Here is a 17,957-nt window from a genome sequence, read left to right on the forward strand (position 1 = left end):
AAAAACTTTGTAAAGGGCAGGAACCAGGGTGGAGAAGTTTTTCAGTACCTCAGAAGACAATTTCCACAGCTCATTCATGCTCAAGTTAAAGAAGGCATCTTCATTGGCCTGCAGATTCGTCATCTTCTTAGAAATTAAAGCTTTGAGCAAGTTTTTCAGGGTCACGAAAAAAGCAACATGGGAGATGTTGTGCATGGCTTCCTGGGCAATCGAAAAGTTGACAACTACATTGAGATTGTGAATAAACGTCTAGAAAAGTACCATCGATTAGGTTGAAACATGTCCCTCAAAACCCATTTCCTACATTCTCACCTGGACTTCTTCCGTGACAACTGCGGTGGCGTGAGTGACAAACATGGAGAGTGAATCCATCAGGATATATCGAAAATGGAATAAAGGTAACTAAGAAAATGGAACGCTTCTCCGCTTGCGGACTACTGTTGGATAGTGACAAGAGACGCCCCAGAAAGAGAGTACAGGCAACTAGCAAAAAGAATCCGTTCAGGTGATTAGGTCCTTTTCTTTGAAGTTAGTGTATCTTTAGAGTTATGCCTACTAAACAAAATATAATGTTACATTCATTTTCCACGGCTCTAAATCATAGTAGTTATTTTGACAGAAGAAAGAAATTCAAATTTTAGTATTTTGATTTGAGATTAGCAGCTCTGGTTTTTAAGATCTACTAAACAAAATCTAATGTAATATTCATATTAGGGAACCAAAATTAGGGTAGTTTAACTATTTTGAGAAAGGAAGCATTTTCAAAGTGATTGATATAATTCTGCATTTGCATTTTTGTCTCCAAAATGCGTACCTGCACCCGTGGTTCCTCAGAGACGGCACATTCTAGAACCACATGGCGCCAAATGGACCCCATTGGCTATAATAAAGTCTGTCTGACTTCATGCCGAATCTGCGCCGTAGCCTCTGATGCAGATGTGAACCCAGCATTAATTGTTATACACTATGCAGCGTTTCCTCACCTGCACATGTTGTCATACAAATTATTTCAATTTCAACATGTCAGAATCCCAAGCGAGTGCAAATATGCCATTTTAAAATAAACCTGATTAGGTGTGACTTCAGCATGAAATGTATTTATTAGCAGCCAATTCGGCCGTGTCATTTGTGTTTTGTGCGCGGTGCATACTTTTCACCAACCTTTCATGCATCGTTACAAATAATGGAGCCACTTAATTCTAGGTGTAACCCTACCACTAGCAACCCTAATGTTGGCACTACTGTGTTTTGATATCTGGATCAGCATTTGGATGTGGCTTTGAGCAAAATGTGTTTGTCCGTTTTTGCTTTTATGGCCAAATGTTGTAAAGAGTTCTTCAGTTTTGCTTGAGGATTTGCAACACTATTGCGAGTAATTAGGCGTAAATTTCAAAGACTTCCAGCTCCCAAATCCCCAATAGTAGTAAGACAAGTGAATTATGTTGCAGCTATACTCCCAGCAATGTTGAAAAAATTAATTACACGTATTAGCCTGTTACTTTTAATGTAGCACATTGGCATTTCTTTGCCTATCATCACATGCTTTTCAGTGGTCATCAAAGAAATACTTCTACACTTAACTGAATGGTACCATCTTCGCAGTCTCTGTATCTATTTCAACATTGCACAACTGTCCGTCAACATTAACCCTTTCCAATCCACTGTCTGACCTGTGAAGACATTATGATTTAAGGCTGTACAGCTCTGATGTTGGAAGACATCCGTCGGGGTTCTCTTACTGTATATTGCCAGCCTCTCTGCTGTCTGAGCCTAGCCAACGTGTCACCTCATGCAGTACTGGCTTTAGCCAGCAGATAGCGCCGTTGTATAATGGCAGAAAAAGAGTAAGCTCGCTAGGAAAACCAGGATACAAATTGGATTGGAAAGGGTTAAATTAGACCATATGTTTTCCATTAGGTGACTGCCATATTTTTGATCTTCCTTCAACCCTGTGAATTTCTTGAGCACGGCAAACACACTCTAAAGCATGCTTCATCGATTGTGACCCGGTAATGACAAGTAGCTTGAGCATGCACTCCAGAGATGTTCAATGCAATGATGAACAGGCAAAGCACCATTGCCACGCTCTGAGCACACTCGAAGTTCAATGATGATTATGCCTAATACTACTGATGATTTTGTAGCTTTTTTTAAAGTATTAGGATCATAAAAATGTTCTCAGTATATAGGACCCAATTACCTCAGTTAACCGACCCACTTTTATTATTAAGCAGTGCGCATATTAACCTCCCTCAAATTCTAAACCACACCCTTACCGATGCAAACACCATAACAGAAGACGAGGCAAAAACATTGTGATAACAGTCACCATCTTATCATTTCATATAAAATCATAGTTGCATTTTAGGGGAGTGAAGGCCAAATTGCGACACCTCAACTCACCACCTTGTTAACTGGACCATTTCTGCACCCAACTTGGTAATGGGTGAGCTACTCGACCCAAAGTAAGACCAGCTGCAAGTTATATCATCTTCCACCAACAGCTGGTCTGCTATACAGCAATGTCCAGCCTGTCAAGCACCCATCCAGTATCATGCCAATGCTAGGTGAAGTTTCACAATCACTTATATACAATTTGATCATGATAAACAAAATATTGAACTTACTACAAAAAACGGTTGAGTAGACAGATAAATGCAAAATTACTCTGCCTGAGGCCTTGCCTTTCTACACCTTTATATCCCAAATCCATACTTGGCCCAATGTGTTCTCTTGTATTTCCTATTGCACAATTTTCTTATTGTCCATAGAACCCCTCCCCAACTACTCTCAGCAGTGCAATTTTACCTTGCCCCCCTTAACATAATGCCACAACCACAGCCCTGTCCCCTGAAAACATTTGCCGATTATCAAAATGATCCTTCTTCTGGGTCCTTGACCTGAGTCGCCAGCGCTTGTTGCTCTTAAGGACTGTGTATGTTAACCACTTCCAAGTGGTAAACCACACACCCTTCCACAAAGACATCACGACACAAGACTGGACTGAAACATTGTGGCGACAACTAGTAATTTTATTATTTCATATATAATCAATTACCTCTTAGGGCCCATTTAGATGGGATGATTGTCGGGCAAACAATGCCCTACATTCATCCCCACGCATATTCGCTCCTGTGCTCTTGCACGAGAGCTAGTATGGCTTGCCCGCTCACAGAGCGGCCAGGAGGGGGCAGGCGGCTGCAGGAGATTTCTCTCCTCGCTCTCCCTCGCCCCTCTCCATTGACTTAACATAGCAGCTGTACAGTACTGAATGGCTGCTGTTTACACTGAAAGATGCGCAATGAGCTCATCGTCTATCGTTTATGCAGCACAAACGATGGATGATGAGCTGAATGCTAAACGTTCAGTGTAAACAGCAGCTGTTCAGTACTGAACGGCCGCTATGTTAAGTCAATGGAGAGGGGTGGGGGTGAGCGAGGAGAGAAATCTCCTCCAGCCTCCCTGCTGTGAGCCAGCGATAATAGCTCCCATGCAAGAGCACGGGAGCAAGTATGTGCGGGTACGAGTGTTAGGCATAGTTTGCCAGGGATTCATCCCGTCCAATTGGGCCCTTAGGCTGCGGTTACAAGTGTCGTAAATCCGCTGAAAGACTGCACAGAAATTCCATGAGATATCCACGGCAGTTTCAAAACCCGTGTCGCCGTCCATAGAGAGGAGAGAGCCCGCAGCGAACACTGATAAAATTCACATGCTGCGGCTTTGTTTTCCGTGCGGCATGTCCGTTTTATTGCATCTTGGCCGCAACGGACTGTATGCAGAGTGTGGATGAGGTTTTTGCAGATCTTGTCCACTTTGCTGCTTAGGATTAAGATTGCCAGTGGAATTTCTGAGAGGAAAGTCCGCTTAGAAATTCCACCCGGGTGAAGCCAGCCTTACCGTAGCCAAGCTCAAACAGCAACACTTTAACCCCACCCATTCCTCACCTGGATGATGCCTACGCTGAGCTGAGGTATAGGTAAGCTGCTGGCTATTTATGGTTTGCTGGCTAATGTGTCACAATTTAACGAAAGGAAAAAAAGGCTCTTCAAACCTAGCCATACTTAGCCTCCAAACCATTCTTAAAATCAAACTATACCATGAGCTCAATCAACTGTCTGTACACCTTCGAGACAGTTCATCAGCATCTGCTGCAAAGACTTGTTGAAGAGGTCTAACCCAATATCTGAAAGGTGCTCACCATCAGGCCTGTACAGGTTGGAACATTTAAAATTAATGTTGTCATGATCCACAAATGAGCCTCCTTTTGACTTCAAGAAGTTTGTGATGATCGTGTTAACCTTTCTTCTTTTTTGTTCCACCTGCTGAATGCGGCCAGTAGTCAACCAAAATTTCCTTTGTATAATCTTGGACCAAACTACCTTGAGCCATGGCCACTTTGCCATCCAACTGTGAATGTCTGCTTGGATCCTTTGAATTAACCTCGATAACCTCAAACTTGTCAGATCATTTCCCCCAGCGTGAATGACCAGAATATCTGGTGGCAGGGTTTGTTCTGCTGCTTTTGCCATCAGTTGTAGTATTCCGCTCCACCAGAGATCCTTTTCTCCGAACCAAAAAACTTGACACCTATTTTGGGGGAGGCCCAACTGTGTACCATAGGGCTGTCTTGCAGCTCTGACTTGTGCCCAATGGACAAATGAGTTCCCCACGATCCATATCGTCTTTCTAGCTGTAAAAATAAAACAGATAGCAAATTTAAAAAAAAACAAAAAAAACAACCCACATACATAGTTGACTATGTTTTTAATACAATATGGTCAAGCTTAAAATGCCAATTGAAAGTGAAGAATAAAGGGATAAAGGGGTCGCAACTTGATTATACAATTCGAAGCATGTAACTAGGCCAAAAACAACAACAAAAAAAACACCACGATATATGAGATGTTGTTTTCTCAGAAACCAAAAAGCCACAGGAAATGATTTTTTGAACACACACCGTCAGTTCGTGGAAGCGTACTAAGCTGGTCTCATTGAGAAATTCATTATTCAACTATGAAAATTTGCAACCAAAACACGCAGCTCGATTATCCACCTCTCCTCTCCGCGCATATCCCGAGGAGAATCCACCTCCCCTCTCCGCGCATATCCCGAGGAGAATCCACCTCCCCTCTCCGCGCATATCCCGAGGAGAATCCACCTCCCCTCTCCGCGCATATCCCGAGGAGAATCCACCTCCCCTCTCCGCGCATATCCCGAGGAGAATCCACCTCCCCTCTCCGCGCATATCCCGAGGAGAATCCACCTCCCCTCTCCACGCATATCCCAAGGAGAATCCACCTCCCCATTCCACGCATATCCCGAGGAGAATCCACCTCCCCATTCCGTGCATATCCCGAGGAGAATCCACCTCCCCATTCCGTGCATATCCCGAGGAGAATCCACCTCCCCATTCCGCGCATATCCCGAGGAGAATCCACCTCCCCATTCCGCGCATATCCCGAGGAGAATCCACCTCCCCATTCCGCGCATATCCCGAGGAGAATCCACCTCCCCTTTTCGCGTATATATACTGAGGAGAATCTGTCCCATATCTATTTGCATATACTGAGGAGAATCTACCTCACCTTTAGGCCGCTTTCATAAGGGCGACAAAATCGTGCCATTTTTTCACGATGCTGCATTGAGGGAAAAAAAAAACGCAGCATGCTAACTATTGAGGCATTTGTAATGTTTCCCTATGGAGCCTTCATTTGTGCTACATTGCATAAAAGCGCGTTTTTTGTGCGGTGCCATGCAACTTTTAAAGTAGGAAGTCCTGGAGTTTGTCCCTAATAGAAGCCCTGGCTATATAAAACAAAACAAACCAAACATTACCTAACAGACGCTGTCCGCTTCGCCGCTCTTCTCCTCACAGCCATTGAATGCGATGGCTACACCTGACAATTGTTTTTGAACTACAGAGGTGGAAATGCTGCTTTGTCATAAAGAACTTGGGTAAACTAATGTAATTTGATGGCAGACTAGGGAGAAAAGAGTCAGATGAAGCACAATGCAACCATTCAGCGCACATCTCACCATGGCAATTCCGTGTTCCTGCTGCTGCAACCGCGCTCTGAGACAAGTCCATCAGCGGTTTAATGACAAGTCCCATTGGAACTGAGGGCAGGGGCAATGTTTCAGGTCCGTTAGAGGATGTAGGTTCTTGAACTGATTCCACTGAAAATGAGAGAGCAACAGCATTACTTTCCCCTGGCGCATGACACTCTGAAAACCAAATGGAGGCCAAGCGTTTTAGCATCAATGGCCTAAAGCAGAGCAAGGACAGACAAAGAACTAGATGTTACATTACTGATAGCCATAACAGCGTTCTGTGATCAAACCAAGATAAGATATACTTATTATCATTTTAAAGCTCTTGAGCTCCACAGCCACCCCAATGGGAAATATCTTCAAAAGCCACGGAGAATCGCGGCATGCTGCGATTTGAATCCCACAGGCGGAGAATCTCATGATTCTCCGCTTGTGGACAGCGGGGCTGCGCTTTCCATAGCAACGCTATGCAAAGTGTTCACTGCGTTACCCGCAGACAGATTATCACCACGCATAACGCAAAGAACTATCACCCGTGGACAGGAGCCTAAAGCTCTTTGTAAAATGTTGCCTTACCCAATACTCAGGCCACGGATGTGCAGAGCTCTGTGAACACTTCTAGTTTGTTGGTTGTGGATACAGAATATGCCATCATATGTGAATGACTGCCACATCCTCAGATGCTCTTTCAAAACTTTAGTTAACTGAATAAAGTCATGCAATTATTTCCCCTTTACAGTCGCAGTGGGCAGCGAGAAAACAAACCAATGAGAAATAACCTGTAAGCTAATTCCAATGAGCTAAACATGGACTGAAGTTCCTGCAGTGTTATATTATGGGCAAACTGCAGTGGCCAGCAGCCATTTAGAGATGGCATAGCTTATCTGAGAATCATCCCATCTGTATCTACCATGACAATACCCATGACGCTGGGAGTTCAGGGGTCAGTAGATCAGCGGTCTGTAATACAGATGCAAAAATGCACTACAATGTGTTTGTTTGGCCTCACTTAAATCCCCAAACTCCACCTCTTTCCTACCTGGCCCAGTTCGTAAAAATCTCTGCGCTCGTAAGGATTCGGAATTAAAAGTAAATGCCTTCCATGGAGTGGAAGGGATTAATCAATAACAAAACCCCCTTCCTGAAAGCCCAAAGGTCAAATAGAATAATGTCAAAAGATTCCAGAATATATTCCAAAAAAGTATATATAAAACTTTAATCTTCAAACATATGCAACGCATTTCAATGACACAATGAACAAACCCAACATTTATACAAATCACACTTAACGCTGAAGTGACGCTATTACAGGTGGTGTTAACTTCAGCTGACGGGAGATCACAGGACCAAGAAGTCGCGCTCTCCGTCATGTGCTGCCCGATGTAACGCATTACGCGTTCTATGTCTGCGATGGAGTGCGAGGTCCGTGAACATGATGAGATCATGACAGGCATAGCGGGTCTTGTGATCATACAACCAAATTGATAAATACAGAAAGATGGGCAAATTTACAAGAATATGTTCAGTACTAGAGATGAGCGAATATACTCGCTAAAGGCAATTGCTCGAGCGAGCATTGCCTTTAGCGAGTATCTCCCCCGCTTGAGACAGAAGGTTCGGGTGCCGGCGCGGGGGAGCGGTGAGTAGCGGCTGTCAGCAGGGAGGGGGGGGGGGGGGGGGGGGGGGGGGAGAGAGATCTCCCCTCTGTTCCGTCCCGCTCTACCCCGCAGCTCCGTGCCCGCTGCTGGCACGCGAACCTGCAGTCTCGAGTGGGGGAGATACTTGCTAAAGGCAATGCTCGCTCGAGCAATTGTCTTTAGCAAGTATACTCGCTCATCTATATTCAGTACTACTTCAATAAAGGATTTATAGCCAACATAATATTAGCAGTCTTTCCAACATTTACTGTACTATTATCTAAGGGTTTCTCTATCAGTTCATCATGTCAGCCAAAAGGTTTGATTTATTTGTAGATTTAAATAAGTCCGTTTTCAATTAAACAAGGAAATTACTTTCTGTAGCCACTACTGAATCACAGGACACACCGCCAAGCTTGGTCTTGGAGGATCCCATTAGGATGGATTTGAAGCCTCAAATCAAAAGAATTAACCCAGTTGAAAGTTAAGGCAACCACATTAATACATTTTACCAAAATGTTTTGAAAGATTTTCCAACAGTGTGTAACACTGAATCCAGATCCTGTCCAAAGGTCACAAAACAAGTAACTCTTAAGAAATTAGCCAGTAGTATACGCAGTTCAAGCAGCACTCTGTTACCTTCTGGCAAAGGGAAAATGTAAGTCGCCTTGACTGCACGCTGGAATCAGTGCCTGATCCAGGACGCTAAGATACCATTGAGTCCCAAAAAAGAAAGCTCCGGCAGCAAAGTACGATGCGTAGCAATCACCCAAGTCTGGGCCTCTTTATGCCATCTAGGTCAATGCAGAACAGCAAACTGTGCGACGTTTTGGCTGTAAAATAGCCTTGGTCAAGCTTGACTCGTTAAGAAATTAGCCAGTAATAGGGATATTATAAAGAATGCGGATAAAATGAGTAGTTATCATGGATAATACGTAAACGAATCACTAAGAATTTTGAGTGACCCTACCTACTATAAGAAATTAGAGAAGCAGCCCACAAAAGACGGCATTATCTTTGTATAGCGTAACTGACCGTGCCCTGTCACATAAGGGTCTTGCAAAATCAGAAAGATTTTATTGGCATTTTAAACCCTGGAGGTTCCCTACTTCTATATTTTGCCAAAAAGGACATAAATATATATATATTTTTTTATCCCCAGGGAGACCTATAATCCCAGGAGTCGGTTCGATCACTAGTGCCCTGTCGGTCTACACTGATATCCCTTACAAAAAGGTATGTAGTACATCTACCTTCTCCTCTTAGAGATACAGGGCATCTTCTTACCCCGATTGGCCAAAAGACTTGGCATGGAACACATTTGTTGGATGTTGGATGATTCTCTTTACTCCTATATTTCCCAAGAGTTAGCTATGAAAGCGATGGGACATTTTCTGGAAGGGGACGTTTTAATGCCCTCTAAACAAAAAAAAAACAAAAAAAAAAAAACAACTTCTATTGGATTCAATTAATTTTATTCTTCAGAATTATTTTGTTTTTAACAATGTTCTCGTCAAATTAAATGGGCATCAAATTTGCACAATCTTATGCTAAATTTATGGGTGCATTTGAAGAATGAAATTTTAAGGATCCCCGCATTATATATTTCTTACAGGTTTATAGAGGATATCCTTTTAATTTAGGACATGAGAGATCTAAAATTTGTTATCCTTTATGTAATAAAATAAAAAGGAGTGGAAATTGATTTTTACTGACAATATTAGTACCAGCAGTGTAGTTTTTCCTTGATTTAGTACTATGCTCTCAGGACGGTAGGATACAGACAAAAACACATTTCAAACCTACCAGCTGTCATTCCAAAGAGATGGAAGGTAAACATCCCTTACAGACAGTTCAATAAGATTAAAAGAAATGGTTCATCTAACCAAATATATACGGAAGAGGGAAAAATTTTAAAGAGGTTTAAAGATAAGGGGTACCCCAAAACAGTGGTTGACTCTGCTTATAATAGGGCTTTAAGAGAAGAAAGTTATTAAAAAGAATAAGGCAGTGGTTCCAAAAACTAATGATTTTGACTTTAAGACCTCATTTATTACCTGATCTAATTCTCATCATGGATCAATTAAGAGAATTATTTTGAAACATTGGGGGATTCTCCAGAGAGATCAACTTTTAACTAACGGGATCACAGATAGTCCAAGAGTGATTTTCCACAGAAATGAAACCCTGAAGAATATTTTGGCCTGATGTTCCCGCATTGGCTCTTCCTTTGGAAGGAAATCAGGTCCAACCACTTAGTAGTCGCTTTCAGATGTGGTGTCAAAAAGTGCTGATGTTGCTCGTATAGCCAACAGGGCAGGAAAGAGATCATTTTAGGGTCCTAACAGGACCCTTTTACCTTGAAGCAGCTCTTGAACTGTGGAGTAAAATTTGTTATTTACCTTATTGAATGCCCATGCTGTCTTAAGTACATCGGTAGAACAACGAATACACTGAGGACACGTATAAACATCAGTTTAATATTTTGCATTGTTATATGAAACAGTATCTCGTAGCATTTTTTTTTATTTTCATAAGGATGTATCAAAACTTCGTTACTAAATTAGGACACAAAATCAGGTTCTTTAACATCTTAAATCAAAGGAGATTATTGGCATTTTAGGTTGAACACTTTGGTTTGAATGAAAGTTTTAGAGAAACTTTATCATTGAGAAGTATTTTTTTTAGTCACCACTCTTAATATACATTGATGTTTCTTAATGTTTTCTAATGTATGCATATTCTAGCTCTTACACTATATTGTAGTATTGTGATTTTATAGGTCTATAGTATTTTCTAACTAATTGCAAGTGAATATGATAGGCTGCTAATATTACATCCCTTATATATCCTTTATTGAAGTAGTACTGATCATATTCTTATAAATTTGCCCATCTATCTGTATTTATGAAGTTGGTTGTATGATCACATGACCGCTATGGCCATCATGACGACGGCATCACGTTCACGGACCTCATGCTCTCTATCCCATAATGTATTCTACCGAGCAGCATGTCACAGAGAGCACGACTTTCTGGTACTGCAGTCGACAACTCAGTACCACGATAGCGTCACTTCAGCATTATGGATCTGTCAATTATTCTAAATGTGTGGTTTGTATAAATGTTGGGTTTGTTCACTGCGTCATTATGCTTTATTATGTGCGCTGAAACGTGTTGCTTATGTTTGTCTGAAGTTTAAAGTTATATATATTTTTTGGAATATATTAACTACATAGAATATACACAGAAATTAGGGCAGCGCTCCACAAAACAAGCTGCTATCTTGAAGAATCTTGTAAACTTTAAATAGAAATGAGGGACTTACCTGGTGACTAGTGGAGTCCCCACTCAGGGAGAAACCCCACTAGCACCTCCAAATCCCGGTGGGCATGTAAATGATAGCTGAACATGCTGTCTTATGTGTACACTGATTACATGGGTCAATTAGCTTTCTTGTATTTCCGGCTACATATATTACCTACCTTTCAATAGAAGAACCATCATAGTAACAGCTATAGCCCCAAATGCTTTCCTCAGCACCAATTTACCATAACCTTTTTTAATACAGGGACATTAAGGCCGCCTGCAGACGAGCGGGTCGGATCCGGCAGCGAGAAATCTCGCCGCGCGATCCGACCCCAGAGCCTGCAGGGACGAGCGCGTACTCACCCGCGCCTGGCGGCCCCGGCTCTTTGATGTGCCGGCTGCCGCGCAGCCGGCGCATGCGCAGACCGGAGCCGGCGGCCAGGTGAGTGCGTGCTCCGCACAAAATTAGAACATGCCGCGGTTTGTTTGCCGCGCGAGATTTCGCGCGGCCAAACCGCGGCCGTCTGCATAGGAGTGCGTATTGTAATGCACTCCTATGCAGACTTTCAGCGGCGGAAATCCCGCGGCGGGATTTCCGCTCGTCTGCAGGCGGCCTTACTAATGGTCATACACCAGGAAACTGGCGTAGAAAAGTTACAGATTTTGTACAAGTCCCACTTAAGGAAACCTTTTTTGTTTTTGTTGTCCAGCAGCTATAATTTTGTGAAAAGTGGGTAGGACTTGTCTAGAGGGGGCATAACTGTCCTGGAATGAAGGATTTATATGTAATGTACACGAGAACTGGGCGTAGATATACCAGAAATGTCCGCTATATCAGACCTGCGTAGATTTTTGTGTAGGTGCATGGAGGCGTCAAGCTGCACCTAATACATGAAATGCCAGTCTTAGTAAATTTCACTCATAATCATGTCAAAACCACATCTCAAACACCACCACAAAAACTTGTGAAATCGTGTTGGCCGCTGACTATGACTCCTTACCCCGAGCGCCAGCTCTCATCACGCTTCCTGATCATGTTATCAGGCTGAAACTGAGTCCTAAAACAAATGTATCGATTCCAATATAATTTTTGCTGACGTTCATCGCCTCACCAATCTTGTAATTACTTTCTTACCTGTAACAAATCTGACGCTGCAGATTTCAAGAAACAAAGCAGCTCACTCCCCTTGTTGGACCGCTTAACCCTTTCCAGTGCAATGTCGGGCCTGCCCCGACATCATAATTTCCCTCCACAGCTCCGGTGTCGGGGCAGGCCCGACACTGCCGTGCAGGAGTGGATCTGCACCCGATCGTCAGACACATCGGGTGCAGATACACTCCTGCACTGGTCCTCATCGAGGACCCCAGAGGAGAAGGCAGAAAGGGTTTTTAACCCTGTTTTGACCCCCGGCGGTCACATGAACGCCGAGCCGGGAGCCTGCACTGTGGGAGGACCTGCTTACCTGACTGGCGTCTTGCGCATTCTCCTTCTGTCTCCCGGCGATCATGTGACCGCCAGGTGCCACGTGACCCCGGCGGTCACATGATCGCCGAGCCGGGAGGCAGAAGGAGAACGCGGAAGACGCCGGACAGGTAAGCAGGTCCCTCCCTGCACCCTCCTGAACTCTGTCAGTTCAGGAGGGTGCAGGGAAATGTATTTTTTCTCACCCATTCTCCCCAGCTCCAATTTATTTGGAGCTGGGGCGAATAGGTGAGAAAAAAATAAATGGATTGGAAAGGGCTAACTGATTGCAGCCGTTAACCATTTAATCATTTATTTCCAATTGCAGCTGTTAGTGGGTGTCAGATGTCAAAGACACCCGGCACTAGCCATATATGCAGAGCGCTTAGCTCCTGGGCCTGTCCCATATAAACCCCACCTCCGAAGCACCTACATGCTCTTTAATGTTAAGGCAGTTAAGCCGGCTGCATCATCCCACAAACAGTCAAAGACGCTTTTAGCACTCATGAAGCTCAACAGAGATGTCTAAGCCTAGCTCTGTCAAATCGACACCGGCTTTCTGGAATAACTCAGAAGCATTGCCTTCTAATACAGTGCTGCACTGGCACCTCAAAGAAAACGCACAAAAGGACTTCGGGGGCTACCGTCACACCATCCAGGGCGCAATCTCTGACTACACTAGCTACAGTCCAGGAAACAGACCGACTAAAGTTTCTGCAGTGTTACACTATAGGTAAAGTGCAGTGGCCGCAGCCATTCAGAGATGGCATAGCTTATCGTAGGCTGAGAATCATTCCAACTCTACCTATCACAATACCCTGGACGCTGTGGGTTGAAGAGGTCAATACATCAGCAGTCTGTAATACAGATGCAAAAATGTACAGAGACTCACTCTATCTACCGTGATCCCCAAGAATGAAAGGAAAAAGTGTAGCACCTTCAGACTTGTCAGCTAAAACCACCACCAAAAAGGCATGAAGTAACAAAATCAAATGTGTATTTACATACAGAATTGTATGGGGCAATAAACTGAAGATCATCCAGACAGTATTACCATGATGTTGCCCTTCTTAAACCTAACTACCCATTCCAAAACAGTTGCTGAGCATATAACATACATATATACACAAACATACACACACATACCCTGTTTCCCTGAAAATAAGACATACCCTGAAAATAAGACCTAGCATGATTTTTCAGCATTTGATGCAAAATGATTTTTCAGGCTTTTTGAGGATGCTTGAAATATAAGCCCTACTCCAAAATTAAGCCCTGCTAACCGTTAATTAAAAAGGTCAGTTTAAATAGTGTCCAGTAGTTCAGTTTTGCCTTTCCTTGCCCTTACTTCTCATGCTGCATTGCATTGTCTCTGGTCCCAGCAGCAGGGACACAGTATTTGAATGCCTGACCCTCAGTTAGCTCAGGAAGATTCAGGAATTCAGACACATTCTGACCAAATGGTTAGTAAACCCGCACAGAAATTAACAGCAAGACAGACAGACTTCAGTGTCTCCAGATCTGTCAGCCTGTAGCCTCTGAGTGTAAAGGAGTGCCCCTGTGAAGATAGCTACCCTATAACTTTCTTGTTCAGCAGAATTAACCCTCACTTATTCCACACATTAAAGAACAAGGTTCTTCGTTGGTCATTTGATTCATTAATTTATTTAAAACTAAAAAACAAAAACACACGAGAAAATGTAAAACGTCTGTATAATCACAGTCTCCGGAAACTAACATTTACATCTGACAATAAAACAGAAGATCATGAGCAGCAAGAAACAAATAGCTGCAGAGAAACAGATCATATGAAAACCGATGTGGGAATGCCGATCACCTCTCAGTCAGGCTGACCCCGAGTGCTCAGTTATGTACAAGACACAGGGGTTCGGCGTTACGTCCAGAGTCATGCAAGAACGGGGACAGGTAAGGGTACAGCTTCTCGGTAAATGCGGCTCTGAAGGTGTAGATAGCAGACATGTCATCAGCGTTGTAGAAAGAGATCTGACCGCCTTCGTAATCTATGTACACTCCGATCTTCTTCGGCTTGGCGTTCAGGATCAAGGTCTTGGAAGGAGACTCTAGAGCCTTGTAGGCATTACCGTTCCTCAGCCAGATGGCCCAGTAGCCGTTCTTGGGGTTCAGCTTGATCTTACCCTTGCGATTGCTGGACTCGCTGGCCATACCAACATCCCAGGCGGTCTTGTCTCCAACGTCCACTTCCCAGTAATGGCGGCCTGAATCGAAGCCCTGAGACCCCAGGACTAGAATGCACTGGCTGAAGCGTTTGGGATTGTCAGGGAGTGGGAGCTTAGAGTCTCCATATTTAACACTGGTCAGCCCATCGGAGAGGATCAAGTTGGGGTGCGCAGTGGAAGGGTCTAGCATCAATGGGGACAAGTCTGAGCAGAAATGAATGGAGAAAAAATTATTTAGTTTTGTAACTTACCAGCTGTTGTAAGAAAACCTAATAAATGGTGGCAACTCAGCACAATCATCCTGCAGAATTATGCCCTAAGAAATCTGTCCAGGACAATGTCTGAACAAAAATTACATGTTCTCTCTAATGCTTGTTTATTCATACTTAAAAATAAAATAATATATATATATTTCATTCTTCGGTTAATAGGTCCCACACAAATAAAAGTTATTCCCTAACCACAGGATAGGGGATAACTTCAGGACCAAACGGGGTCCAAGTGCTGAGACCTCCACCGATCCTGAGAACAGGGATCCAGAACGCTACCACATGACTGCAAAGCAGGTAATGCATCGGAGGGTTGAAACAGGCTGAACTAGATGGACATTGTAGTCATTCAGTCTTACATACTATGTTACTATGCGCACCACTGCTCCATTCATTCCAGTGGGAACGAGAGTGCCAGATATTGCAGAGTACTTGTATTTGGCAATCTCTGGTACGCTCATTTAAATGAACAGGGCAGTATGTCATATATACAACAATATACACCGATCAGCCATAACATTAAAACAATATCAATGTTGTGCAGGTCCCTCATGATCTAACCTGTCAAGGCACGGACTCCACAAGACCTTTGAAGATGTCCTGAGATGTCTGGCTCCAAGACCATAGCAGTAGCGCTTGCAAGATGTGGCCTCCACAGATTGGACAGATTTCCCACAGATGTTAGATTGGATTGAGATCTGGGAAATCTAGAGGCCGAGCCATCACCTTGAAATATGCCACATACCTCATCCATTTCTGAGCCAATATTGAAGTCCGGCCGAGTGCATTATCATGTGGACACTATTTGGAAACCCCACTGTCAAGGAGGGGGTAGTACTTTGTACATTGTTAGGTAGGTGATGTGACATCCACATGATGCAAGCCCCCAAGTACCCAGCGGAACATTGCCCATCACACTGCCTCCACCGTCTTGGTCTTTTTTTTCATCCTGGTGCCATCGCCTTCCCAGGTAAGTGATGCTGTCTGTCAGCCATTCACATGATGCAAAATGTGAGTCTTCAGACCACACTGGCTTCTTCCATTGCTCCATGGTCCAGTTCAGTTCCTCTGGTGCCCATTAAACATACTTTGGATGGTGGACATGGGGTCACATGACCATACTGACTGGTCAGCGGCTCCCATACACGGTAAGCTACAATGCTCTTATTAGTAATCTGTCCTACAGTCGAGCTTCTGTGGAATCGGATTAGACAGGCGGTCTTCACTCCCCACAATCATTGATGAGCTTTCGGCACTCATGCCTCTAGTTGTCCTTCCTTGGACCACTTTTGGTAGGCACTAACCACTATATACCAGGAACACTTCACAAGACAGACATTTAGTAGATACTCTGACCCAGCAGTCTACACACCACAATTCGGCCCTTGTCACAGTCGCTCAGATCCTTACACTTCCCCAATTTTTCTGCTTCCAACACATCAACTTCCAAGAACTGCCTGGTCACTTGTAGCTTCATCTCAGCAAAGTCACCTTTGGGCTGCAGCCACAAGCCCTACTGTCATGCAGGTATAGATGGATTTTTCTTTACCTTGACTCTTACGCGATGTCATGGTGTACTGCGCCGTCAAGATGGTTTATTTACACTTTGGATTGCTTTCTATGGGTTTTGTTGTGTTAGGATATGAGAATAATATCTTTTTAACAAGCTTAGAAAACTTTCTTGGCCACAACTCAACTGCTATACGGGACCCTACCCTGCCAAATACCATTGTAATTTTATTCACTTTCGTTTTAACACCTTCCACTGCTAAAATGTAGCTGCTGTATTTTCCCAAATAGAAGCCCTACACCCATTTTCCGGAGAGAGGGAAGGAAGCTTGATATATTGATATAAGCCCTCTCCCAAAAATAAACCCTAGCAAAACCACATGAAGAAAAACAAAAACAGCAATACTCACCTGGCCCGCGGTGGCTGACTTCCTCGCACTGGTCTCCAGCGCTGCAGCCGTCCTCTCAGCGTTGACATAACACGCTTTCTGGAAGCGGGGTATTCAAAGCCTGTCACCAGAAAGAGTGTGGTGATTGGATCACGAACGCCGTGGCACAGCCAATCAGAGCTGGTGCTTAATCATTCACAGCCATTCAGTGAATTAAATCACTGAATGGCTGCGATTGGTTCATCGAGTGCCGGCTCCAATTGGCTGAGCAATGGCGCATGTGATCCAATTACAGCACTCGCTTGCTGGAGGCAGAGTATTCTAAGCCCCGTCACCAGAAAGAATGCTGTGTCAATGCCGAGGACACGGCAGCCTGCCCCAGCATTGGAGACCAGTTCAAGGGAGCCAGTTGCTGCAGGTTAGGTGAATATAAGACACCCCCAAAAATAAGACGCTGTGTCTCGTTGGGGTAAAAATTAATATGACAGGGTCTTATTTTCGGGAAACCACCATTTATTCTAGCTGCCGTCCCCCAGTGCAGATCTTACTGCCCTAACTTTAATGGCAAACCACGCAGCAACGTAGCACTTTGCCCCATAAGAGATCGGGTTGAGAAAGCGTCCATCTAACTCTTCTGAGGTGTAGCAAGCTGAAGTGATCAGTTCCCTCAGAGTCAGCGCTGTATTTAGTACTAGAATTCGAGCGTAGACATCTTCTGTCTTGCATTTCAGCTGTGACCACGGAAACTTGTGAAATTTCGACATCATGAGCTTCCACATGTGACATAGAGAGGACATGATCTGTGTCCAGCCACCATTACATCACCATTATCGGTGATCTGTGTACAGAGGATTGCTGGGAGGCTGCAGATCATTTCATCCCAGCTCTCAGTAACCCTAGGGCAATAAGTGTGTACCAAATGCACGTCGGGCTCACATGAGCGTATTGTATAACACTGCGTGTAGAACGCAGCATTTTATTGCTGTGTAAGCTGGCCTGTTGCAGTGATTTGCCAATGCGCGTGACAGGATCTCTCATGCACGCCGTCATGCACAGTCGGATTTGTTTCTTTTCAAATGTCATGCCGTCGCTTAGCGATGTTGCATATAAATACCCCAAATACGCAGTGTAAAT

General features: G+C 43.9%; 2 protein-coding genes and 1 long non-coding RNA gene across 3 annotated transcripts in view; 1 reads left to right on the forward strand and 2 right to left on the reverse strand.

Annotated features, from left to right (window-relative positions):
- Positions 1-3,395: 3,395 nt before the first annotated feature.
- LOC136577182 (nuclear factor 7, brain-like) overlaps positions 3,396-17,957 on the reverse strand; it is a 37,459-nt gene continuing 22,897 nt past the window's right edge. Inside the window, exons 8-9 of the mRNA XM_066576974.1 lie at positions 6,037-6,177; positions 3,396-4,690 (exon numbers count right to left, since the gene is read on the reverse strand). Of these exons, the coding sequence (XP_066433071.1) occupies positions 4,104-4,690; positions 6,037-6,177 (728 nt within the window). The 3' untranslated portion in view covers positions 3,396-4,103. The remainder of the gene's footprint in view (positions 4,691-6,036; positions 6,178-17,957) is intronic.
- The window catches only part of LOC136577183 (uncharacterized), a 93,259-nt gene continuing 84,147 nt past the window's right edge, over positions 8,846-17,957 (forward strand). Inside the window, exon 1 of the long non-coding RNA XR_010786445.1 lies at positions 8,846-8,924. This is a non-coding gene — a long non-coding RNA (uncharacterized lncRNA). The remainder of the gene's footprint in view (positions 8,925-17,957) is intronic.
- Positions 14,105-17,957, reverse strand: part of LOC136577180 (nuclear factor 7, brain-like) — a 407,170-nt gene continuing 403,317 nt past the window's right edge. Inside the window, exon 9 of the mRNA XM_066576972.1 lies at positions 14,105-14,860. Coding sequence (XP_066433069.1) covers positions 14,322-14,860 — 539 coding nt within the window. The 3' untranslated portion in view covers positions 14,105-14,321. The remainder of the gene's footprint in view (positions 14,861-17,957) is intronic.

This window comes from Eleutherodactylus coqui, chromosome 8 (assembly GCF_035609145.1).
Source record: "Eleutherodactylus coqui strain aEleCoq1 chromosome 8, aEleCoq1.hap1, whole genome shotgun sequence".
Taxonomy (NCBI): Eukaryota; Metazoa; Chordata; class Amphibia; order Anura; family Eleutherodactylidae; genus Eleutherodactylus; species Eleutherodactylus coqui.